The sequence below is a fragment of the Juglans microcarpa x Juglans regia genome, chromosome 7D (assembly GCF_004785595.1).
Source record: "Juglans microcarpa x Juglans regia isolate MS1-56 chromosome 7D, Jm3101_v1.0, whole genome shotgun sequence".
Taxonomy (NCBI): domain Eukaryota; kingdom Viridiplantae; phylum Streptophyta; class Magnoliopsida; order Fagales; family Juglandaceae; genus Juglans; species Juglans microcarpa x Juglans regia.
This window is the reverse complement of record NC_054606.1, coordinates 6210161-6232715: the sequence shown is the minus strand read 5'-3', so window position 1 is coordinate 6232715 and position 22555 is coordinate 6210161. Positions and strand designations below refer to the sequence as shown.

The window sequence follows — 22555 nt, the reverse complement described above, 5'->3', positions numbered from 1 at the left end:
TATAAACTGAAATATCTTTATGTGGTCTAAAGTTATTTTTATTGTAATGCAGATTTGATGGCTCACATGGAGCCACGTCAGTTTGTGATATTACTTTTGTGTAATCCATTTGTAGGTGTAGCACTCCTCTTTTGTGAATAGTAGAAAGATAATTGTGAATAGTAGTGACATAGTTATGTTTTATGAGATTTTGAAAAACGAGAGAGAAAAAATTGAATAAAAAATATTATAAAGTTAAAAAATATTGTTAAAATATAATTTTTGTTTAGAGATTTAAAAAAGTTGAATTATTTTTTTATTTGTTGTTTGAAAGGTTAGAAAAATTGTAATGATTAGTTTGAATAAATTGTAATGATTAGTTTGAAATATTTATATTTGAGAGATGTTTGGAAAGGAGACGAGATGAGATGAAAATATAATTTTAGTATTTAACCATGTTTGGATAGTAAGATGAGATAAATATTTTAAATTATTTATTATATTTTATATGAAAATTTAAAAAAATTATAATGATAATATAAGATGAGATGAAATTATTTCTATACTCAACCGGAGCCAAATCTTTTTACAAACAAATCCTTCATCTTATATACAAAAAAACTCAATAACCTAACATCGAGATCGAGAGAGAGAGAGAAAAAAAAAAAAACGACCCGTCTTGACTTGAGGGGGCCGTTCACTCGTCACCATTCACCGTCGACTCACTTTTTGACTCGGCGAGTCACCGTTGACGAACTCAGTCGAAGATTCCGTGAAATCTCGCAGAGAAGGCTACCAAGATATTGCTTCCTTACGAAATGATTGATACTTAAATATTTTTCTTTTCCAACATTTGAGCATAATAGCAGATACCTTTTGTTTATAGTTTGATAATGATAGTAGAATTCAATTATATATATATAGAAAAACGATACACACAACGATCCTCACAATTCTTTACACAATATTATTTAAACGAGTGATATTTTCTTATAAGATTACTTATAAAAGTAATATAATTTTATAAAAAAATCTTATATTTAAAAAATAGTTTTATGAAACATTATAAAAAAAAATGATATACGTGTAAAAAGGGTATTTCAAAATATTTTCAAGACCACGAATAAGGATAGAGAAAATATTGCAAAAAAGGCTTAAAAGTAAGAAAAAACAATACATAAAAAGTAAAGGAAAGGGGGAAAAAAAAAAGAAGAAGCTTCCAACCAGAGCGGAATTTAAAATTAAAAAAATCTAAAAATATTTATTATATTAAACAAAGTATTTCTTTTTTTTTTCTTTCATTATTTTTTTAAAATATATTTATCAAAAGATGTTTATTATTCATCAAATATATCAAAACCTCATCTTAGAAATATTTTACAACTATTCACTAAAAAAAATTTAGTTGTAAGCCTTATTTTTTATATACTTGTGGATATAAAAACGTCTAACATCAACTACTTTAAAAAAGATCGATTTCTCGAGGATACAAATAGCACAATTTCAAATATAATTATTCATTGTCTTAAACATGTCTCTAACTTCAATGTTATTAAAAACTCCCATCTCGTCCGGTTTGTATTCGCAACTCATCTCAATTCATCTCAACTCATCTCACTACTATTCATTACTATTCATTAACTTTAACTCACAAATTTTACTATTATTTATAATCTATTTTAACTCATCTCAATTCATCTTCGAATCCAAACGACAAATGTAAGAAAGATAAAGTTAAACTTTGATGGAGCTTTATTTCGTAGTACAAATACTGTCGGTATTGGTGTTGTTACGTGTGATCATAATAGTGTGGTTTTATTTGCTTTAAGTAAGAAGGATTTGAGTGTTTTTATGTGAATGACATTAAAGTTTTTGCAGCATTGAGAGGAGATTCGTTGAATGTAATTGAAGTCGTAAAGTCTAGAGCACTTTCATTTTCTGTACAGGAACCTTTTATACAGAAAATCCATCGTCTTCTTACTCATTTTAAAGACTCTTGAGTTTTTCTGTATTGGAAGAGAGTAATGAAGCTGCACATTTGCTAACAAGATATGCCCACGAAATTGCAGATACAACACAATAGTGACATTCATGTCTCGGTGTTATTTTGAATAGAGTGTTCGTGGATGCTGACAAGTAATATCTAGGTTTTATGCATTGTACTTATTATTATTTTCTGTACTGGGTATGTGCTTGTATATCTGACCTTGAACAGCAAGTAAATGAAATCTGTCTTTGTATTTAATAAAAGAAAAAGAAAAAAATATCGATGCTTTAATTTTTTTGAAAATTTTAATGAATGTCATAATAATTAATATGTTAACCAAAAGAGTCAAAGACTTGCATGGAGCAAAATTCTTTACAATTCTCGATACACGAACGTTTGGATATAGAGACGGTTTTATCTTGTCTCGTTTTATCTTATTATTATAATTTTTTTAAATTTTTATATAAAATATAATAAATAATTTAATTTTTTTAAATTTTAAAATAATAATAATATTTTATTCAAATTTTAACTTTCATCTAAAATTATTTCATTTCATCTCACTATCAAACAGGACATAATCTTACGTTTAAACATGTCGTAATCAAATATGGATAATGATGGATTTATTACATTCCTAACACCATTTTACTACTCTATAATGTATTTGAAATTTTAATTTTTTTTATTAATTTTCTTTTAAATATTTGTTTAACATCCTTAATTATTAAGAAAAAATTAAAAAAATATACAACTTTACTAATAGTCAATTTCTTAATCATTAAGTAAACTAAAAAAATAAAAAGAAAATAAAAGGAATAATAAATAGGTGGTAGAAGAGTAGTAAGTAGGGGTGACAGTATGTGACTCAACCCGTTAACCCAATACGAGTACAACACGATAATAACGAGTTTGAGTTTAATCTTAACGGGTTAAAGTTAAAAATAAATTGACCTGTTATTACACGATTGCTTAACGGGTTGATAACGGGTCAACCCGTTATGACCTGTTAAAAAGTTAAAGTTACTAATATACCCTTATATCTAAAAGTAAAATTGTTGAGATTTTAATTTTGATATTTTTATTGTTTGAATTGTAATTTTAGACTTGTAGTTAGTTTTATATATTTTTTTTATAGATATTCTGATTTTAACATTTATATAAAATTATACTAAACTTAATGAGGTCAAAGGGGTTAATTTCGGATATATTCAACCCCTTTAAATAAACAGGTTGAAACGGATTAGGTTAACCTATTTCATAGTATTCACTAATGGGTCAAGACGGATTGACACGACACGACCCGTTATGTTAATAAATCGTGTTAGGATTTGAAATTTTGATAATATAAGCTTAATAGGTCGTGTTCAAATTAACATATATAATATAATATATATATTTTGATACGACACAAATACGACATGTTAATATAATTTAACCTTACTACCTAATAGTAATTCTAACATTATTCATCAAATGTATCGGAAAAAAGAAAGAAAACAAATACTCTCATTAGTCTCATGTTCCGAAGGATCCGCGTGAAGACCGACAAAGAATTTTCTCACTCACTTTCGCCTTGTCTCCTTTTTCGCGCACGGAATGAAAACCAAATCCAAATCCATAGACTTAGGTGTCGTTTGGATTCAAAGATGAGTTGAAATGAGTTGAGATGGATTGTGAATAGTAGTAAGATTTGTGAGTTAAAGTTGATAAATAGTAATGAATAGTAGTGAGATGAGTTGAGATGGATTGCGAATACAAACCGAGCCTTAGCGTCAAACATAAATTTACGTTAACGTTCCAAACTTGGCCACATTTCCTTAGCTCACTACCTTCCCGAATTATCCAGCACTTCTAGCTCACTTCTAGCACCCTTGTTTGTCCAAACCACCACAGCGATACGAAGTTTCAAGCGGAAGCTGGAGCCTGAATTCGAACACCAAAACGAGCATTGCAAGCTTCTCGTTGTCCAAGACCAGGACAAACAAGGCACCGTTTTCGCCGCACTCACATAAAATAGATTTCACTACCTGTATGTTATGACTGGATTCATTTCCCTGGAAAAGAAGTGACTGATAAACTATTTTCGTTAAATTATGTTTTTCTTTTGAGATTTCACGAAACTGTATTTGAGATTGAAGAATCATATGACTTCTAACATACATACATACATACATACATATATATATATATATATATATATATAATATGGTTCCTCTGATTTACGAAATTTAGTTGATTATTTATCTTTGAAAAGTGTCAGGAGCGACAAAAAGAAAATAGTAAAGGCAAAATGGAATTAATCACTCACAACACTCAAAATTTACGTAATTCAACAATATGTATACGCTGTAAATAATTTTTTATTCTAAGGTGATAGTTGAATATACTGTGCAGCAGCACGTCAACTGTACGGAAATATTATATATATATATATTAACCCTAATTTAGAGTATTGGTATTGATTTTATTAAAGTAATTTTTAAAATTTGATAAAAAATACATATTTTTTTATAAATTCAAAACTTTCATATCTAAAACTACACATTAGATTAATCATTAGATTCATCAAAATAATAATCTAATATTATTTTTTTTAATAATACTATTTTTATTTATTTTTCATATTTTTAATAAGAATAATATTGGTACCTGCACACGAAAAACAAACAAAAAGATAATTCATCATTATTTTGTTACAAGGGCATTTAATGCGGTCATATTCCACCGCATGCAGTATAATAAAAAGAGTGTTTTAAACCAGAATAAAATATTTAGTTGGCAAACAGTAACACTGTAAATATAAAATAAAATAATGTCTTACTATAGCTCAAAGTTTTTAATTTATCTTTTGGACTAATCTAATACAGTTGTGTTTAGAAAAAATAAGTTATATTTTATATTTGATTAGACTTTTGATAAAGTCAATATCAATACTCTTAACGGATCAGGCCATATCGGTTCAAGATTAAAAAAAAAAAGGATCTAAAAAACTATGGGCCCAAGATTGCGCTCTATGGCCCAATCCTCGTTAAAAAAAAAAAAAACATAATAAATTCTTGTTAGGTTGAGTTTTCAAACCAGCCATACACAATCAGGACTGTGTTTGAGCAGGACTGTCCGTTTTGTTGCGGACATAGTTTTTGTAGCGTGCGGGTTTGAACTAAGATGTACTCCGGACTGTCCCGGTCTGATTTTCATATGTTGAGCTTGATTAATTTCAATTCAAGTTTCTAGTTTTGACTTTTCCCATTTTGCATTGCTTCAAATTCATTGTTCTGTTGTGCAAACTGAAAATTCATTTGTGTAAAATCAATATCAATTTGCTTTTTCAATGATGTTGAGATTATTTTCTTTTGAAACCAAGCTGGATATAATATGAGATTCTGGGCAAGTATTTTACTATCTCTGTTCTCAAGATAGTTTAGAAACTCAGTAAATCTTGCTTTCGTGATCATAGAGAGCTTATTGTTTTTGTCTTGATAAATTTAAGAAGAATACAGATGCATAGTCTATAAAAAGAATTAGGATTTTAAATTATGTTTAACTAGTCTCTATCATATTTGAATATGCTTTTCGAAACGAATTATTTCAACGTATTATCAGAACAGGAACCTTCCTATTTTAGTGGAGATTGATAGTATCATTTAGCACATAACATGGGTGGTATAGGCTCTGTTCCTCCTATCTCTTGATTTGTTTCAATTTTTTTGCTCCAATCAAACTCAACCACAGCGAGCACGTCCTTCTTCATGGCTGATCCAATCCTTCCATCATCTTCTAGACCTTGTTCGAAACATTGGGATCATGATGTCTTTCTGAGTTTTAGAGGTGAAGACACTCGCAAGAACTTCACTGATCATCTGTACTTTGCCTTGATACGGGCCGGGATTTGCACCTTCCGAGATGATCATGAGCTTGGAAGAGGAGAGATCATCTCTAAGGAACTAATCAACGCGATTCATGGATCAAGGATTTCCCTTGTGGTTTTCTCTAAAGGCTATGCTTCTTCCAGGGGGTGCCTTGATGAGCTTGTGGAGATTGTGCACTGTACAAAAACTAATGGCCACACTCTTCTTCCAATATTTTACCATGTGAAGCCCTCGGCTATCCGAAAACAGGAAGGAACTTTTGCTGAAGCATTCACTAGGCATGAAGAGCAGTTTTATGAGGAAATGGAGAGGGTACAGAGTTGGAGAGCAGCACTTACCGAAGCTGCAGACTGTTCTGGCTGGGATCTCGAGATTGTTGGGAATGGGTATGATGCTATGGACTCTTTTTTCATTTTCATGTATTTTTTTTAACATTTTCTTTTCTTTCAACATTTAGATGAGACTTGATAGAACAATTAAAGTTGATAGAATCAATTAAAGTTGAGCTAAAATTAGTTTGAAAAAATACATGGAAAGTTTATTGACATTATTTTAGTATGTTAGAATCCCAAATTAATATAAAGTCTTCCCAGTCAAAAGAATTTCAAACTAATTTGGCATGCTTCACAATTCTATTTTTTTTTCTGACTAACCTTAATGAACCCCAATTAATCACGAGTTGACCGTGATCGGAACAACTCCTTAATTATCAGTTCTATTTGAATTTATATCTACTAATGCACATTTGTCCTAAAATGAAGAAACAGATGCATCAGAAATAGGATACAGAGGAATACTCAAGCAGAAAATGGATGATCAAAAAGAACATATTATTCGCTTCCAGTTTGGCACCTGGACCAGGTGCAAGAAAATTATAGTATTATTAAGAAAGAAATATTATCTATAGTATTGTGTATTTCCAAGTTTCAAGATGGTCTCTTAAATCACAGATTTTTAATTCGTATTGATTTCAAGAGTGCAAAAGATGTTTTATTAAAGGATGTTAAAACCTTGCCTCTAAACAGAGATTTTTGCAAGATGGCAAACGATTTTAAGTGTTTCTTATTTCAATATTGAATATTACAAGGGAGAACTTAACTCTATCCCTGATTTCCTCACATGGAAATTCTTGCTGGGAAAATGACATCCACTCCCTTTAGACCCATGACCAAAAGAGTTCTATGCTCATCCTCCTTTTCCTGCTACAACTGTTTCTCTTCCTCACACCCATCCATCACACTCTCCAATCTTACCCTGCAAATGGTTATTATGCAGAGTTTCTTTGTTTGATGATGTAATCTCAATGAAATTATTCCATTTGATTCCCAGGCCGAGTTTTTAGGAGGGGAGAATTGTGCATCAATTGATTTCTTGTATACTTGTCAAGATTCTAGTTTTTTTAGGATGGGTGAATTGATGTATCCAGTTGTCTATGGGTTTCAGGAGTTGAAAATTTTTATTTGAAATTTTATTTGGTTTAGGAATTAGGACATCAACTGTCTTATTTGGAACAGAAGTCCTAATTTGATTAGAACGTCTATCTCTTAATTGATTTAAACATTAAAAGGGAGATATGACACTGAAATTTTGATGTCAAACTTTTGTTGAGAGGAGCCACTCCGTTTATAGTTTATTTTCTTGGTGAAATGCCTTCTTTATAAAGGTGTGACTCCTTTGCCCAAAATCAACCATGGTGAGAGTCTATGGTTTGGTAAAATAGTTGTGAGACTCAACCTTCTTGGGTACTATTTTATTTGTTAAATGCTATTGCTGTTCTGTCCTGCATCACATAATTTCCTCTTCTTTTTATTTCCTTGTGTTTAATTGTTGTTCTATTCTCCATTTTAATTATAAGGATCAGGTATGAAGCAAAACTCATCGAGAAGATTGTTGAAGAAGTTTTGTGTAAATTGAATCCTGCTCACTTGAATGTTGCCAAACACCCTATAGGAATAGACTCTCGTGTTGAAGAGATGAAAGCTTTATTAAATCTTGGAACAAGTGATGTTTGCATTGTTGGCATATATGGGATGGGTGGGATAGGGAAGACAACCATAGCAAAAGCTGTTTATAACGAAATATGGGATGGATTTGAAGGAAGCAGTTGTCTTTTAAACGTTAAAGAAACTTCAGAACAACCTAATGGTTTAGTTCAATTGCAAGAGCAGCTTCTTTTTGATATCTTGAAAAATAAGAATCTGATGATTGGCAATGTTGATAGAGGAATCAATTTGATCAAGGCAAGACTTCATCGCAAAAAAGTTCTTATTGTTCTTGATGACGTGGATCACTTGGAACAATTTCATGCATTGGCTGGAAACTCAGAATGGTTTGCTCCTGGAAGTAGAGTCATTACAACTACTAGAGATGAACATTTGCTAGCTTTACTAGGAGCTTCTGAGAAGTACAAAGTCGAAGAATTGTGTCATATGGACTCTCTACAACTTTTTAGTTGGCATGCCTTCAAGTTGCCCTATCCAGTAGAAGGTTACCACGAGCTTTCCAATAGTGCAGTGAGTTATGCTGGAGGACTTCCATTAGCTCTTGAAGTTTTGGGTTCTTATTTATTCAGAAAAAGCATTATTGAATGGAAAAGTGCATTGGAAAAATTACAAAAAATTCCTCATCATCAGATTCAGAAAATACTTAGAACAAGCTTTGATTCATTAGATAATAAAACAATGGACATATTCCTTGATATTGCATGTTTCTTTATCGGCATGGATAAAGAATATATCAAGAAAATTCTTCATGCTTGTGGTCTTTTTCCAGATGTTGGTCTCATTATTCTCATTCAAAGGTCCCTCTTGACAGTTGATTATAGTAACAGGTTGAGGATGCATGATTTGATTCGAGACATGGGAAGGGAAATTGTACGTGAAAGGTCACTCAATGATCTTGGAAAATGTAGTAGGTTGTGGTTTCATGAGGATGTACTGAATGTCCTGGGCAAACATACGGTAAGAGGCATTTGCATTTATATATAGTCACGTGCACATTCATAGACATAGTATATGTCTTATGTAGGGTATTGCATGAGGGTAATTTTGTCTTTTTGATAAGCAGGGATCATGCCTTACACAATATCTTAAATTTTTTAATACGATCTTAATCCAAAACTTCTGTAAATCAAGTCAACCAATAAAGTAAAGCATCAGATAAGATCACAATCAAGACTTACAGCAATTCTAATCATGTCTAAATCAAATGGTTTTTTTCCTTTTTGCTGTGAAAATAGCTAGATCTAGTCTGATTCGAAGGTGTTGTTACTTTACACCAGATGGGGGAATGCGATGCTAATCTAATTGTCTCTTTTGACAGGGATCGGAAACAGTGGAGGGTCTCATCTTGAATTTGCCTATTCAAGAAGATATACATTTGAAGACTGAGGCATTCACAAAGATGAAGAATTTGAGATTACTCGAAATCAATGCTGTGTATCTCACAGGATGTTTCCAACATCTTTCAAAAGAGCTGAGATGGCTTTGTTGGCATAAGTGTCCTCTAAGATTTCTACCGCCAAAATTTCATCTGGAGAATCTTGTGGTGCTTGATATGCAATATAGCAATGTCAAGCAAGTTTGGAAGGAGAACAGAGTATAATGACTCTTAGCACATGATTTGTTACTCTATTGATGTTAAATGTATAACTTACAAAATCTTTTCTTTTTGTTTTTTTTATATATATATATATATATTTTTTTGTTTTCCAGGTACTCAACAAGTTGAAAGTCATTAATCTTAGCTATTCCAAAAATCTCACCAAATCCCTATACTTCTTGCAAGTCCCACATCTCGAGATTCTAATACTTGAAGGTTGCACAAACTTGGTTGAGCTTCACGAGTCCATTGGTCATCTAGACAGACTTGTTTCGTTGAATTTAGAAGGATGCAAGAACCTTCGGAGTCTTCCAAGAAGCATTTCTAACTTAAAATTTCTTGAAACGCTCAAGTTGTCCGGCTGCTTCAAACTCAATGAGTTACCTTGGATGCCAAAAAGTTTAGATGCCATGAGTTTGGTACGAGCTTCTATTATTGGATTCTGTTCTTTGGGAAGACTAGTTCTCAGTAACTGTAATTTGTCTGAAGACGAGATTCCCATTGATCTTGGGAGTTTATCTTCACTCCAGAAACTGGATTTATCAGAAAACAATTTTCGCAACCTACCTCATTGCATTAGCCGTCTTCCTAAATTATACTTTTTGTTTTTAAGAAACTGTACATCTCTTCACTCAATCTTAGAACTCCCAGCAAATATCAAGTTCCTTATTGCAACTGGATGCTCATCAATGGAAAGACTCTCAATTTTGTCGAGGTCAAAAGTTATTATTCTTTCCCTTCGTAACTGTTGTAAACTGGTTGAGATTCAAGGCTTGAGTTTGGAATCATTTTCAATCATTGAAATGTTTGGGTGCTACAGTTTATCATCTGATTTTAAGACGAGTCTTCTCCAGGTTCTCTCTCTCTCTCTCTCTCTCTCTCTCTCTCTCTCATTTAATAATGTTTAACTATTTTTTTTTCAAATAGTGTCCATCGACCAAGTGTGCTGCTCAATTACGTCTACTTTCCCTCCCTGGTAGTGAGGTTCCGAATTGGTTCAGCCATCAGAGAACTGGATCTTCGATATCCTTTCATGTACCTTCTCTTTCTGAGGGCGAGATCCGTGTATTACTTATTTGTGCTGTTTATGCTAGCAAGAAGGAATCTCATCCGCAGTGGACTAAAAATCATGTGATAATCTACAACAAAACTAGAGGCTACCGACATGTTCTTTTGCCAGAAGAGTTCGACTTTCCTGTAAACAATTCAGATAATTTATTTTTATTCCAGACGCATCTTATAGGAAATAACCTGGAGATGGTACCAGCTCCAGAAAGAAAATTGGAGATGGTAAGTGGAGAGGAAATTGAGATATCCTTCGAACTTTGGAGCTCAATTGAAATGAAGAAGTGTGGAGTTCATCTACTGGTTGACAAGCCAAATGTAATAGATAAAGTGGTAAATATGAATTTCCTCTTAAAAGTTATATGATTTATCTTCCATTGAATTCATCTCCTACTTTTGCAGGCGCATAAGCTTCCTATCTCAGACTTACAGGAGAGAATTGAGTTGGTGAAGCTGATGAATTCTGAATTGGTATGATAGCCATTGCATTAAAAAGGCCAGATATTTTAATATTTACCAAAAACTTCTTGGGCTAAAGGAATTCCTTTTATCCTGCGAGTAATTTCTGCCATTACTGCTGTTGATTTCAGGAATCTCTGAGAAAGTACTTAGCTTGAATATTGAGGTTAATCCCTTCCCTCCCTTCCTTGACCTCGACATTTATGCGAGTATATTAGAGATTATTGATCTGACGTTATTTTTTACTTATTTTTTTAATGTCTTGAATATTTCATATTACTCATTTATAGAGTTTTACACTTCAAAATAGAATTCCTAAGTTGATACACACTTCTCAGTATTTGACCAAAATGTACAAACAGAAGCCTCATTTGCCAATTGCTTTATAAACGTATATCAAGCTTCTGATCAACTCTGAGTGTTGATGTGGGAAAGAAGTGTTTGAATAAACTTAGGTACTGTTAGCTTTATTGGCCTTTTGGGAACAATGTGTGACAACGAATTAATAGAAATTTTGATTGAATTTTAATCCAACAAAGAAAGAAAGGGGGAAACTTGATTGAACTGAAGTGTAATTGAGGAAAAATTGAAAACCAATTTGTCGTCAATTTTTTATCTATTACCGTGTTATAATTGAAATCTGAAATCTCTCTGGAGCAGTGTGTAATCAATCAGGTTACATTGGCTTTCAGTAAAGGTTACTGTAACGCCCCGACCTCGAGGGTCCGGAGAGTTAATTCATATCACCTAAAAGTCATTTCCAAATAATACATTTAAAAATAAACCAGAGTCTCCATAATATATTAACCTATTTGTTCAATACAAATATCCATGTTCTTACATAAGGGCACATCAGTGGTGTATCATTAATAAACATAAACTTCCCACGAAGACTAGGAATGTCCATTACTCAAAATACCAAAGCCACATATAATATTAACACTACCAAAATACTCTCCACAATCATTGTACTCTAAGGCACTTAGTCTTCTATGATCAACAAACTTGCAAGTACTCCCTATTATTGATTTCTAGTTGTTGCATAAAAAATTATCTGAAATATATTATGGAGATAGGGTGAGTTATCAACAACTTAGTAAGTAGAGAACACATACTAGTATGCAAACATGAGCATTTACAGATTTCAAAATGCAGAACAAAATACTTTTTATTTTTAGAATGCAGAGTCAGAATACGTTATCAAAAATATCAGAGCGAAAGTTCAAAAATATTCTTATTCAAACTTCCATTGGCACAACATAACTGCAACAACACATTAGAACAGAATTCCATGTTTAACCTCCGTTGTAGGGTTGTGCAATCCCAGCGGCCAACCGAGCAGAAACAGAATGTGAATCTTCCCCTTATCATTCTCGAAGCCCCGAGTGTGCACAAAGGAAAGACCACGCAGAAAATCACTTTGTTTCCAAAGTGGGTGCACCAGAAACAGAAAAGTTGGTACCAATCCAAACAGAGGCCACAGTTTTACACCCGTGGTAAGGTCAAAACAGAAACAGAATGTCATGTCAGAGGTTTCAGAAATCACATCTTATCATAACAAAGTACGAAATATTTTCAGAACAGAACAGAATCAGATCACAAAAATATAATTTATGTACAAAATTTCATATTCGCTCTCTTTTGCACAGTTCGGAAGTAAAATGTCAAAATAAGCTAATGTCTACACTAGTCATGACAGAAAATATTTCCTTCTTATTTCATGAGTAATGCTAAACAAATAACTGAGCTCGTTTCCAAAATTTCATTTCATAACAAAACATACACATTTTTAAAATTGACCTCAGTCTATTTTATTTTTATGCAAAGTCTAGCATAGGAATCCCATTTACCTGGACTACTTACCTTTTCAAAAATTTCCTCAAAAATGCCGAACAAAAAAAATTAATCGTCACCTATAAAATAATCACGTAATTTTCGTGAATTTCCAATCGATCACGTACTTCAATATTTAAGTCTAAAATGCTAAAATAACATATTTTAATCCTCAGAAACCTAAATTTTCAATACCTAAAATATCATCACTTCCCAAATTCTTCGGTATCCAACTTGATCTCTGACTAAAATATTAAATTCTAACTTATTTACTATTGAAAAATCAAACTATCAAATTTAATACTAAATAGAATAATTATACCAACATATTTTAAATTATATAACAACCTAGATCATACTAACAATAAAACATTATCGTTTACTTTTTGAAAGAAAACCTTATGTAATACCAATTTAAATTACTTGAAACATCTCGGTAAACATAAATATATTAGAGATTACTAACTCATATTAAAAGTTTTAAACACTTTAACGCAACTTGTAGCTCAAAGGGTAACAACGTAATTTCATTTAATTAAACAGTACATTACCCAAACTAGAAACTTGCTAGTTGAAAACAGAAAAACACGTTACGTAAAAACAAAACGGCAGTTTGCGAGGCAGAGGCTCATCGAGAGATTGAGAGCTCGACGAGCGGCGAGCTGGGTGGTTGTCTACGGTGGTGATGGCAGTGGTTACGACAGAGAAAAAAAAAAGTAGCCGAGCACTGGTACGAAAGAGAGAGAGAGAGAGAGAGAGAGGAGTGAGCGAGAGAGAGAACGGTGGGAGTCATAGCACGGAGACAGAGTTCGACTTACTGAGGGTGGTCACGACGGACTTGGGCGTACGACCGGCGTCTTCTGGTTATTCCCGCTTGAGGCTGAGCAGTTGGGTGGCGACGCTGGGGTTCACTACGGAGGAAGGCTGGTGCTTTGTTTTTCGATGGTGCAAGCATAGGCTTTTCCGTGAGGTGGGGGGGTGGCTCTCGGTTTCGTGCGGCTAAACAAAGGTGTTACGGCGCAACGTTGGGCATGGGTGAGCCGTGGCAGGGGCACCAAGGAGTTGGGGTGGCTGCAGGCGTGGCTCTATTCTGGGTGTCTAAAACAGAGGATTTCCGTGGCTTGCAACGGGGCTACGAAGGCATTGGGCGGCGGCTTCGTGTGGCTGAGGTTCCGTGTGGACTGGGTTCGGGGAAGTAGCAACTTGTTGGCATGGCTGTGAGGGGGTGGCGGGGCTGCCGAACGCAACCGAGGCTTGCAGTTTGGTGCTCTACGGAAGGGTGAAGGCTGACTGTGTGGTAATGTTTTCGTGTATGCTGAGAGTGTGAAAAGAGGTAGCGGCACACATTCTAGGTTTGAGAAAAACTTAGTATATATATAAGATATAAGTAGAAAAAAAAATAAACCTAATTAAAAGGAAGGTATGGACGTGCATGAAAATAGAAATGGCTTGACACCGTGCGACGTGAAATCCGGATTCGTTCTCACGGGCTAGGCTCTTTAGCCTAAAAAAAAAAATACACTTGTTTCAAAAATTTTGTAAAGCTATTTGATTAGGTTCAGGTGTTACAGTTACCATGCTGGCAATCTCATGTGTATCACAGGAAATTGTCTCCAGAGTTGTTGTTCCGAGTATGGGGTGCCGCCCCCCACCACCCCCCCCCCCCGGCGCGTGCTCAACCCAATTATAATATAATTAAAATTTATACATTCAAAAAGAATATAAATTCATTAGCGTTGTATCTGTTAAGTCTTATATTGCTTAAGTATGATTATTGTATTGCCTTTGTCTCCTATATAAAGATTGGTCTAGGAGGCCAAGACAATCCATTAACTTGACTTCAACTTCAAGTTTTTAACAAATTGTATATATCTATATACAATATATTTATATAAATATTAAAAATATAATTTGTTATATTAAATAGGGGAGGGATGCGGAACGGGGGGCGGGGCGGGGCCCTATTGGGGTCAGCCCGCGCCCACCCGCCCATGAGGCCCCCCCCTCATGGGCGGGTGTGGGATAGCCTGCCTGCCGGGCCCCCGCTGCCCAACTCTAGTTTCGGGCTTTTCAAAGTGCTAAAATCATATTGAGTTGACTTTAAGCCTCAATAAGTTGTTATGTAATTCCATAATTTGATTCGGTAACAATTTCTGGGTGTAATCTGCAAAAATCAATGTTCCGATTAGTACCATTCTTATTAGAGGTCAATTAGTACCATTCTTATTAGAGGTCACGTCTAATGAACAATCTGGCTTTCCACGTTGTAGGTACACGGCGTGATTGTTAATGATTTTATGCCGGCCCTGTTGTTTAGGCATGTCTTCTTCCCACGGGAGTTAATGAAGAAGCATGTTTAGACTGATTGATTATAAAATAATTTAAAGAATTGTAATAAAATTGTAATTGTATCATTACTTACTCTGTTTTTATTTATTTATTTATTATTTCTTACACCTAACATCAGGAAAGAGAAGTTCAAACATGTAACTTTTGTACCACACTTTTCTAACTTTTTTTTTTTTTATTGATCTCCTTTGTAACTGTTTTACACAGCGTAGCACATTTTTTTTTTCATGAAAAAATGTCATAAAAATGCGATAAATGCTTTAACTGTAAAAGATATTTTATAAAAATAAATTTATAAATTGACATAATTTAATGTGTTACGTTATATTATAAAATAGATTTAATACATTATATAAAATTATATCAATTTGTTAATGTACTTTTAAAAGACGCACACTTTTATGACATTTCATCCCACCCTCTTATATTCTTGTTTTTAATTCAATGTAATCTGAATCTAAAAAATCCCATGAATGAGCACGACGCAGCCAATCACATGTTTGTAAAGTCATATACTTTCTTGTACATTCCCCCCAAGTAAACATATGAAAAGGGAATTCATATATTCTCAAACAAAGAAGATCATCAACAGGAAGTGACTGCTTACAAAACCATAGACCAGAAGAAATATGAATCTCATTATCATGGGACTTTTTGGTTAGAAAAATGCTAAATGTACTTAAGGAAAATTTACAAAAAATTTACTTATCTACATATAAGTTATTGATACGTTAAAAACCATAAAATTTAAAATTTAAAATTTGAATTAAAAAAAATTAACAAAATGAGTCTTTTAAATAAAAGTATAAATAAAACTGTAAGTACATATAGTACAACTCTTTTGATTAAGAAAAAATCTAATTGTAAGCGATTTTGTGTACTAATATGCACACCCGTTTAACATGATTAGTCACAAAGTATATTTTATTAAAAATAGTGTTAAAACTTCGAAAACAGACGTTGCCAATGTGCGTTCAATTTATTACATATCTAATGTTGATCGGAGGATGCTTTAAGCCTTTAAGGTTAGAATCAACGAGTTTAAACGTACCGATCGAATTACAAAACAATGCAAATTCAATCATTAAAAACAAATGAAAATAACACCATCTCTAACGCTACATTCAGAATAATAACTGATTCGTACCCTTCTTCGCGATAAACGAAATGGAACGTATCATATTCTTCGCTTTGGACTATCCTTCTCTGCGAAATTTCATGGGGTCTTCGACTCAGTTCGCCAACAATGAACTCAACCAGTCAAAAGCGAGTCGGTGGGGAATGGTGATGACTGATGAGTCTTCTCAAGTCAAGATAGCTCATTCTTTTCAATTTTCTTGCTTTTCTTTTCACATGAATAACTTTCCCTTTTTACCAACTTTCACTTTGGTTTGGTTGTTTCAGAAACCTAATTCAAGTCGGTCTTGGCTATAAATCCCAGAAGAAACTGAGCGTTAAACCCATTTTCTTTCGGTTCTCTCGAGCACTTGAGCACTGACAGCGACTCCGTACTCGGGCCTGGCCGCCAAGTGGCCAGAAGAGAATCCGAGGGTGGTGGTGCAGGCTCATGAAAGGCTTCCACACGATGCTTTGAAGATACTGACGTTGGGCGCTTTATCTACCCGGCCTACTGTTAATTTGCTGGATTTGTCTCATTTTCCCGATCCAATCTAACTCGACCGCAACCAGCACCTCCTTTTCCATGGCTGATCAAACCTTTCCATCATCTTCCAAGCCTCATTCGAATCATTGGGATCGCGATGTCTTTCTGAGCTTCAGAGGCGAAGACACCCGCAAGAACTTCACCGATCATCTCTACTCTGCCTTGGTGCGTGCAGGAATTCACACTTTCCGAGATGACGATGACCTCCCACGAGGGGAGAACATCTCTACTGAACTGCTGAACGCCATTCGTGGATCAAGGATTTCTATTGTAGTTTTCTCTAAAGGTTATGCTACTTCCAAGTGGTGCCTTGATGAGCTTGCGGAGATCCTGAACTGTACGAAAACCAGAGGTCACACTCTTCTTCCCATATTTTATCATGTGAATCCCTCAGATATACGGAAACAGACGGGAACTGTTGCCAAAGCATTTGCTAAGCACGAAAAGCGCTTTCAAGCGGATATGGAGAGGGTGCAGAGGTGGAGAAAGGCTCTTACCGAAGCTACAGACTGTGCCGGTTGGGATCTCGACGGTATTGCAAATGGGTAAAATGCTATAGTTTCCTGCGCCTTTTCATGCTATTTTTTTGTCCCTTTCTTTTCTTTTAAAATTTAGATGAAAATTGATGAAGATGAAGTTGAACGTTGATCTAAAATTGGTAGAGAAAGAATTAGTTCTTGACTTAGATTAGTTGGTGGTTTTCTATTTCATGCCCACCTTTACAATTATATAAAGATCATGCCATTTAGAGCGATCTTTGGTTCTGAAGCTTTTTTAAAAAGATATCATACACGCTGGGCATGCTTGTACGCATGGAATATCTTATAACTTTTGTGAAAGGAAATGCTTTTTGAACCGATGATTAGTATCGATTTTTTTCTTAGTGGTTAGGGAATTGAATATTATTGAATTTATGTATTTTTTTTAAAAAAAATGTTTAAAGATGTTAAAATAATATTTGAAAGAAAAAAAAAAAAACTGCAATTGTAGTGATATGTCGGAAGCATCAGTTGGAAGTCTCGGTTTTAGTAGCAGTGTCCTTTCGTGGATAGTAGTAAAATGGTTTGAGTGAAATTGTTTTATTGGATTTTGGAAGGTAGAGAGAGAGAAAAAATTGAATAAAAATATTATAAAGTTAAAAAAGTATTTGAATATAATTTTTTAATATTAATTCTGTATTGAAGATTTTAAAAGTTATATTGATTTTTGTGTTTGAATAATGATTAGATAATAATTAGATGAAAAAATTAAAAATTTGAAATTGAAAAGTATTTGCCATTGAGTGATGATTGGAAATGAAATTCCGAGAAATTTTGAAAATTTTGAGACTTCTCAGTCCAAGCATGGCCTGAGACACTGGAAAGGGGGAAAATTGTTTATTTCGCGACTTTGGGATAAGATAAGAAATGATATAGAAGGCGCATTTGCATGATATTGTCAATGGAATTGATATATACTTAATTGATTGTTGTGACATACTAGTCTCGGATGACTAAAGATGATAACATCCTTTTGGTGCTGATGACTGTTCTATTATTCTTCTTCTTCTTCTTCATTTCTTGGGCTTATTTTATTGTTTTACTTTTTTGTTTTGACAATGATTAGGTACGAATCAAACTTCATTGACCAAATTGTTGAAGAGGTTTTCTGTAAAGTAAGACCTGATGGTTTATGTGTTGCAGAAAAACCTGTGGGATTAGATTCTCGTGTTGAAGAGATGAAAGCTTTATTAAGTCTTGGAACAAGTGACATTCGCATTGTAGGCATCTATGGGATGGGTGGAATAGGTAAAACAACCCTCGCAAAAGCTGTCTATAACCAAATATGTAATAGATTTGAAGGAAGCAGTTGTCTTTTGAATATTAAAGAAAATTCAGAGCAGTCCAATGGTTTACTTCATTTGCTAGAACAACTGATTTTTGATATTTTGAAAAGAAGGAATTTGAAGGTTAACAGTGTTGATAGAGCAATCAAATTGATTGAGGAAAAATGTTTTGGCAAAAGAGTTATTCTTGTTCTTGATGATGTGGATGACCTGAAACAAATACATGCATTAGCCTTACACTTCGAATGGCTTGGTCCGGGAAGTAGAGTCATTGTAACAACAAGAGATGAACATCTGCTGACTCAACTCAGAGTAAATGCCAAATATAAGGTTAAAGAATTAAATCAGTTCGAGTCTCTTTGCCTTTTGAGATGGCATGCCTTTGGGATGGTCCATCCAATTGAAGCCTACCAAGACCTTTCAAGAAGTGCAGTGGAGTATGCTGGAGGACTTCCATTAGCTCTTGAAGTTTTGGGTTCTTTTCTAAAAGGAAGAAGTATTATTGAATGGAAAGACGAATTGAAAATATTGCGAAGAAATCCTCACAACAAAGTTCAAAAAATACTCCGGAGAAGTTTTGATTCACTAGATTATAGTAGAAAGGACATATTTCTTGATGTCGCATGTTTTTTTATTGATATGGACAAAGAATATGTCATCAAAATACTCGATTGTTGTGGTTTATTTCCAGCTAGCGGTTTCAGTATTCTCATCCAAAGGTCCCTCCTGACGATTGATGAGAAAAATAAGTTGAAGATGCATGATCTGATTCGAGATATGGGAAGAGAGATTGTTTTTGAGAAGTCACCCAATAATCCTGGGAAACGCAATAGGCTGTGGTTTCATGAGGATGTCTTAAATGTACTGCATAAACATACGGTAAGAACTAAGAACTGTATGCACTTTGTATATTTGAACACTTGCACATGCAGGGACACACAAAATATACATGATATATAGGCCGCATGCCTGTGGATTTTTCGTTTTACCAAACGTGCATATATACTTTGTATAATGTAATCCTAGACGTGTCTAAATCAAGTAAACACCCAATATATCCCAAAAAATGTAAGCAAGTGTTACTTTGCAACATTACAAATGTATACGGTCATGTTTTAAGCTATCCTAATCATGTCTAGATCATTTAGTATTTCCAGACTATAATGAGAATATCTAGGCCTAGTCTAGTTGAAAAGGTGTTCTAGCTCTACATAAGATGAGGATGTGCATTGCTAATCCGACAATCTTTCTTGCCAGGGATCGGAAGAAGTGGAAGGTCTCAGCCTAAATTTGCCCATACTTGAAGATGTACAAACTAAAGCATTCGCAGGCATGAAGAATTTGAGGTTGCTCCAGATCAATAGCGTAAACCTCAAGGGATGCTTCACGCACTTTTCCAGGGAGCTAAAATGGCTTTGTTGGCATGAGTGTCCCTAAAATGTCTACCACCAAATTTTCATCTGGAGAACCTTGTCGTTCTTGACATGCAGCATAGTAATTTCAGACAAGTCTGGAAGGGAAACAAGGTAATGATCTTACAATATATTTGATTTGATTATTTAAATTAAATGTATAACTCACATGACCTTTTCTTATCTTGTATCTTTTTAATCATTTTGTTTTTGCAGGTACTTGATAAGTTAAAAGTTCTTAATCTTAGTCATTCCAAATGTCTAACTAAATTACCAAACTTCTTACATGTCCCACATCTGGAGATTCTGATACTTGAAGGTTGCACAAGATTGGTTGAGGTTCATGATTCTATTGGGCTTCTGAAAAGAGTTATCTTGTTGAATTTGAAAGGATGCGAGAACCTTAAGAATCTTCCAAAAAGCATTTACAGCTTAAGGTCTCTTGAAAGTCTTGATTTATCTGGCTGCTTAAAACTTGACAAGTTATCAGAAGAATTGGGAAACATGATATCTTTGACAGAGCTGCGTGTGGAGGACACCGGTATTAGGCAATTACCATCTTCCTTTGGCCTTCTGAAGAATCTGAAAACTGTACTTTTATCTGGAAGTACAGGACACTCATCAAAATCTAGGTTGTCACATTTCTTGCCGTGGATGTCACCAAAAAGATCGAACCCCATAAGTTTGTTGCCTTCTTCTGTTTCTGGGCTGCGTTCTTTGACAGTACTAGTACTCCGTGATTGCAACTTGTCCGAAGATGGGATTCCCAATGATCTGGGGGATTTATTTTCACTCAAGGCTTTGGATCTTTCAGGAAACAACTTTCGGAACCTACCTCAGTGCATCGGTCGCCTTCCTAAATTAGATCGTTTGTTTTTGACTAAGTGTACGAGTCTTCAATCTGTTTCAGAACTCCCCGCAAGTTTACAAGACTTAAATGCACATGGCTGCACATCAATGGAAAGACTCACAGTCTCAGACCTAAAGGAACTAAGAAATTTACGTCTTGGTAAGAGCCACAAACTGGTTGAGATTAATGGCTTGGAGAGTTCGAAATATACGTTATACATTCAAATGCAAGGATGCAACAATTTAGCTCGTGATTACAGGATGAGCTTTCTCCAGGTTCTCTCTCTCTCTCTCTCTCTCTCTCTCGCTCTCTCTCTGTTCTAGGACGTTAACATTTTTTTTTTTGGAGCAGTCATTGACCATGGGTGCTTATTTGGGTGATCTTATCGTTCTCCTCCCTGGTAGTGAAGTTCCAAATTGGTTTAGCCATCGGTCAACCGGATCTTCAGTATCTTTTCATGTACCTTCGTTTACAGAGGGTGACGTCTGCATTTTACTTGTCTGTGCTGTTCTTGCATTCGATGAAGCAACCGAACCGTTTGTGAATAATCCTTTCGTGAGAATGATTAATAAAACTAGAGGCGAGACATACGGGTATTACCCATCAATCTGTGTTCTTCCTGACCGTCCTTTTACCGTTGAAGATAATTTGTTGGTATTCAAGATACCGAGTAATCAAGCGAAGATGGAAAGTGGAGACGAAATCGAGGTGTCCGTTGTTCGGAGAAAGATGGACATCGAACTTGCGAAACCCGTTGAAGTGAAGAGGTGTGGAATTCATCTGCTAGTTTATGATCCAGATGTAATCATACGCCAATTTGGAAGCCGATTCCAATGTTTCGATTCTGATACAACTATAGATGAAGATGATGATGCTCTTAAGTCTTCTCTGTCTTATTTCATCAGCAGATGTTCTAAGGACTGAAAAATGCTGAAATCTATCATCAAACTGTAGCACGACCCTCCCAAATATTAGTTTGGTGGCGGCACCTAATGCTTAGAAGGAGTCTTCTATGTTCTGAAGTCCATGTTCATAACTGCATATACATGCATTGTTCATCAAAAAGTAAGGTTTGAATGCTGTATAAATGTTATAGATGGATAATCAATTTAAGTTTTTCGTTTCCTAAATTTCTTCCATCTTATATTTGCCTCAAGAAATTTGTGGGAACAAAAAATGCCATGATTGATGAAATGGTTATGTTTTTGCAAAATATGTTAACGTTTTGATGATGTGCGAGACACACATTATCAAAAGATAAATATTTTTTTAGTAATGCTAGGTACAAGTTTTAAATAGACAAGTTTTATACATGATTATTTGTAAAAAATTGGGTTTCACTAATAAAAATAGTTTTTTTTTTTTTTTTACACTTTTTTAAAGTGGAGTTAACTTTTTTATAAAGGGTTTATCTATTTGAAACTTATAAAAATCATTTCTCTTATTAAAATGATACACATTTATAAAGGGAGAAGCTTGATCTAGTTCATCATTGAAACTTCATGTAGGATTGAATGTACTGATTTCAATTTGTTGGAGTGCTTAGTGTAACTTAAGAATTAACAACTCTAAAGGTACACGTTCTAATTGCATGATATTGGACATGGTGAGAGATTGTAAATATCAAAATATACAAGGATATTATTGATAGTTAGAGAAAA

The 22555-nt window shown here is 34.2% G+C and overlaps 2 protein-coding genes and 1 long non-coding RNA gene across 3 annotated transcripts in view; 2 read left to right on the top strand and 1 right to left on the bottom strand.

The window, feature by feature from the left end:
- Nucleotides 1-5718: 5718 nt before the first annotated feature.
- On the top strand, nucleotides 5719-11120 carry LOC121239500 (disease resistance protein RUN1-like). Its single transcript, XM_041136755.1, has 7 exons — nucleotides 5719-6224; nucleotides 7700-8798; nucleotides 9160-9435; nucleotides 9552-9857; nucleotides 10366-10728; nucleotides 10906-10974; nucleotides 11094-11120. Exons 1-7 carry the CDS (start codon nucleotides 5719-5721, stop codon nucleotides 11118-11120), a joined length of 2646 nt encoding a protein of 881 aa, XP_040992689.1.
- Nucleotides 11121-16292: 5172 nt separating this feature from the next.
- On the top strand, nucleotides 16293-22004 carry LOC121238882 (disease resistance protein RUN1-like). The gene is given in 7 exon segments (XM_041135953.1): nucleotides 16293-16428; nucleotides 16549-17352; nucleotides 18413-19511; nucleotides 19890-20064; nucleotides 20067-20158; nucleotides 20261-21169; nucleotides 21246-22004. Coding segments are annotated over 6 exon segments (3354 nt in total). The 5' UTR covers nucleotides 16293-16428; nucleotides 16549-16846; the 3' UTR covers nucleotides 21819-22004.
- The window catches only part of LOC121239012, a 29532-nt gene continuing 25150 nt past the window's right edge, over nucleotides 18174-22555 (bottom strand). The window contains exon 3 of the long non-coding RNA XR_005935224.1: nucleotides 18174-18285. This is a non-coding gene — a long non-coding RNA (uncharacterized LOC121239012). The remainder of the gene's footprint in view (nucleotides 18286-22555) is intronic.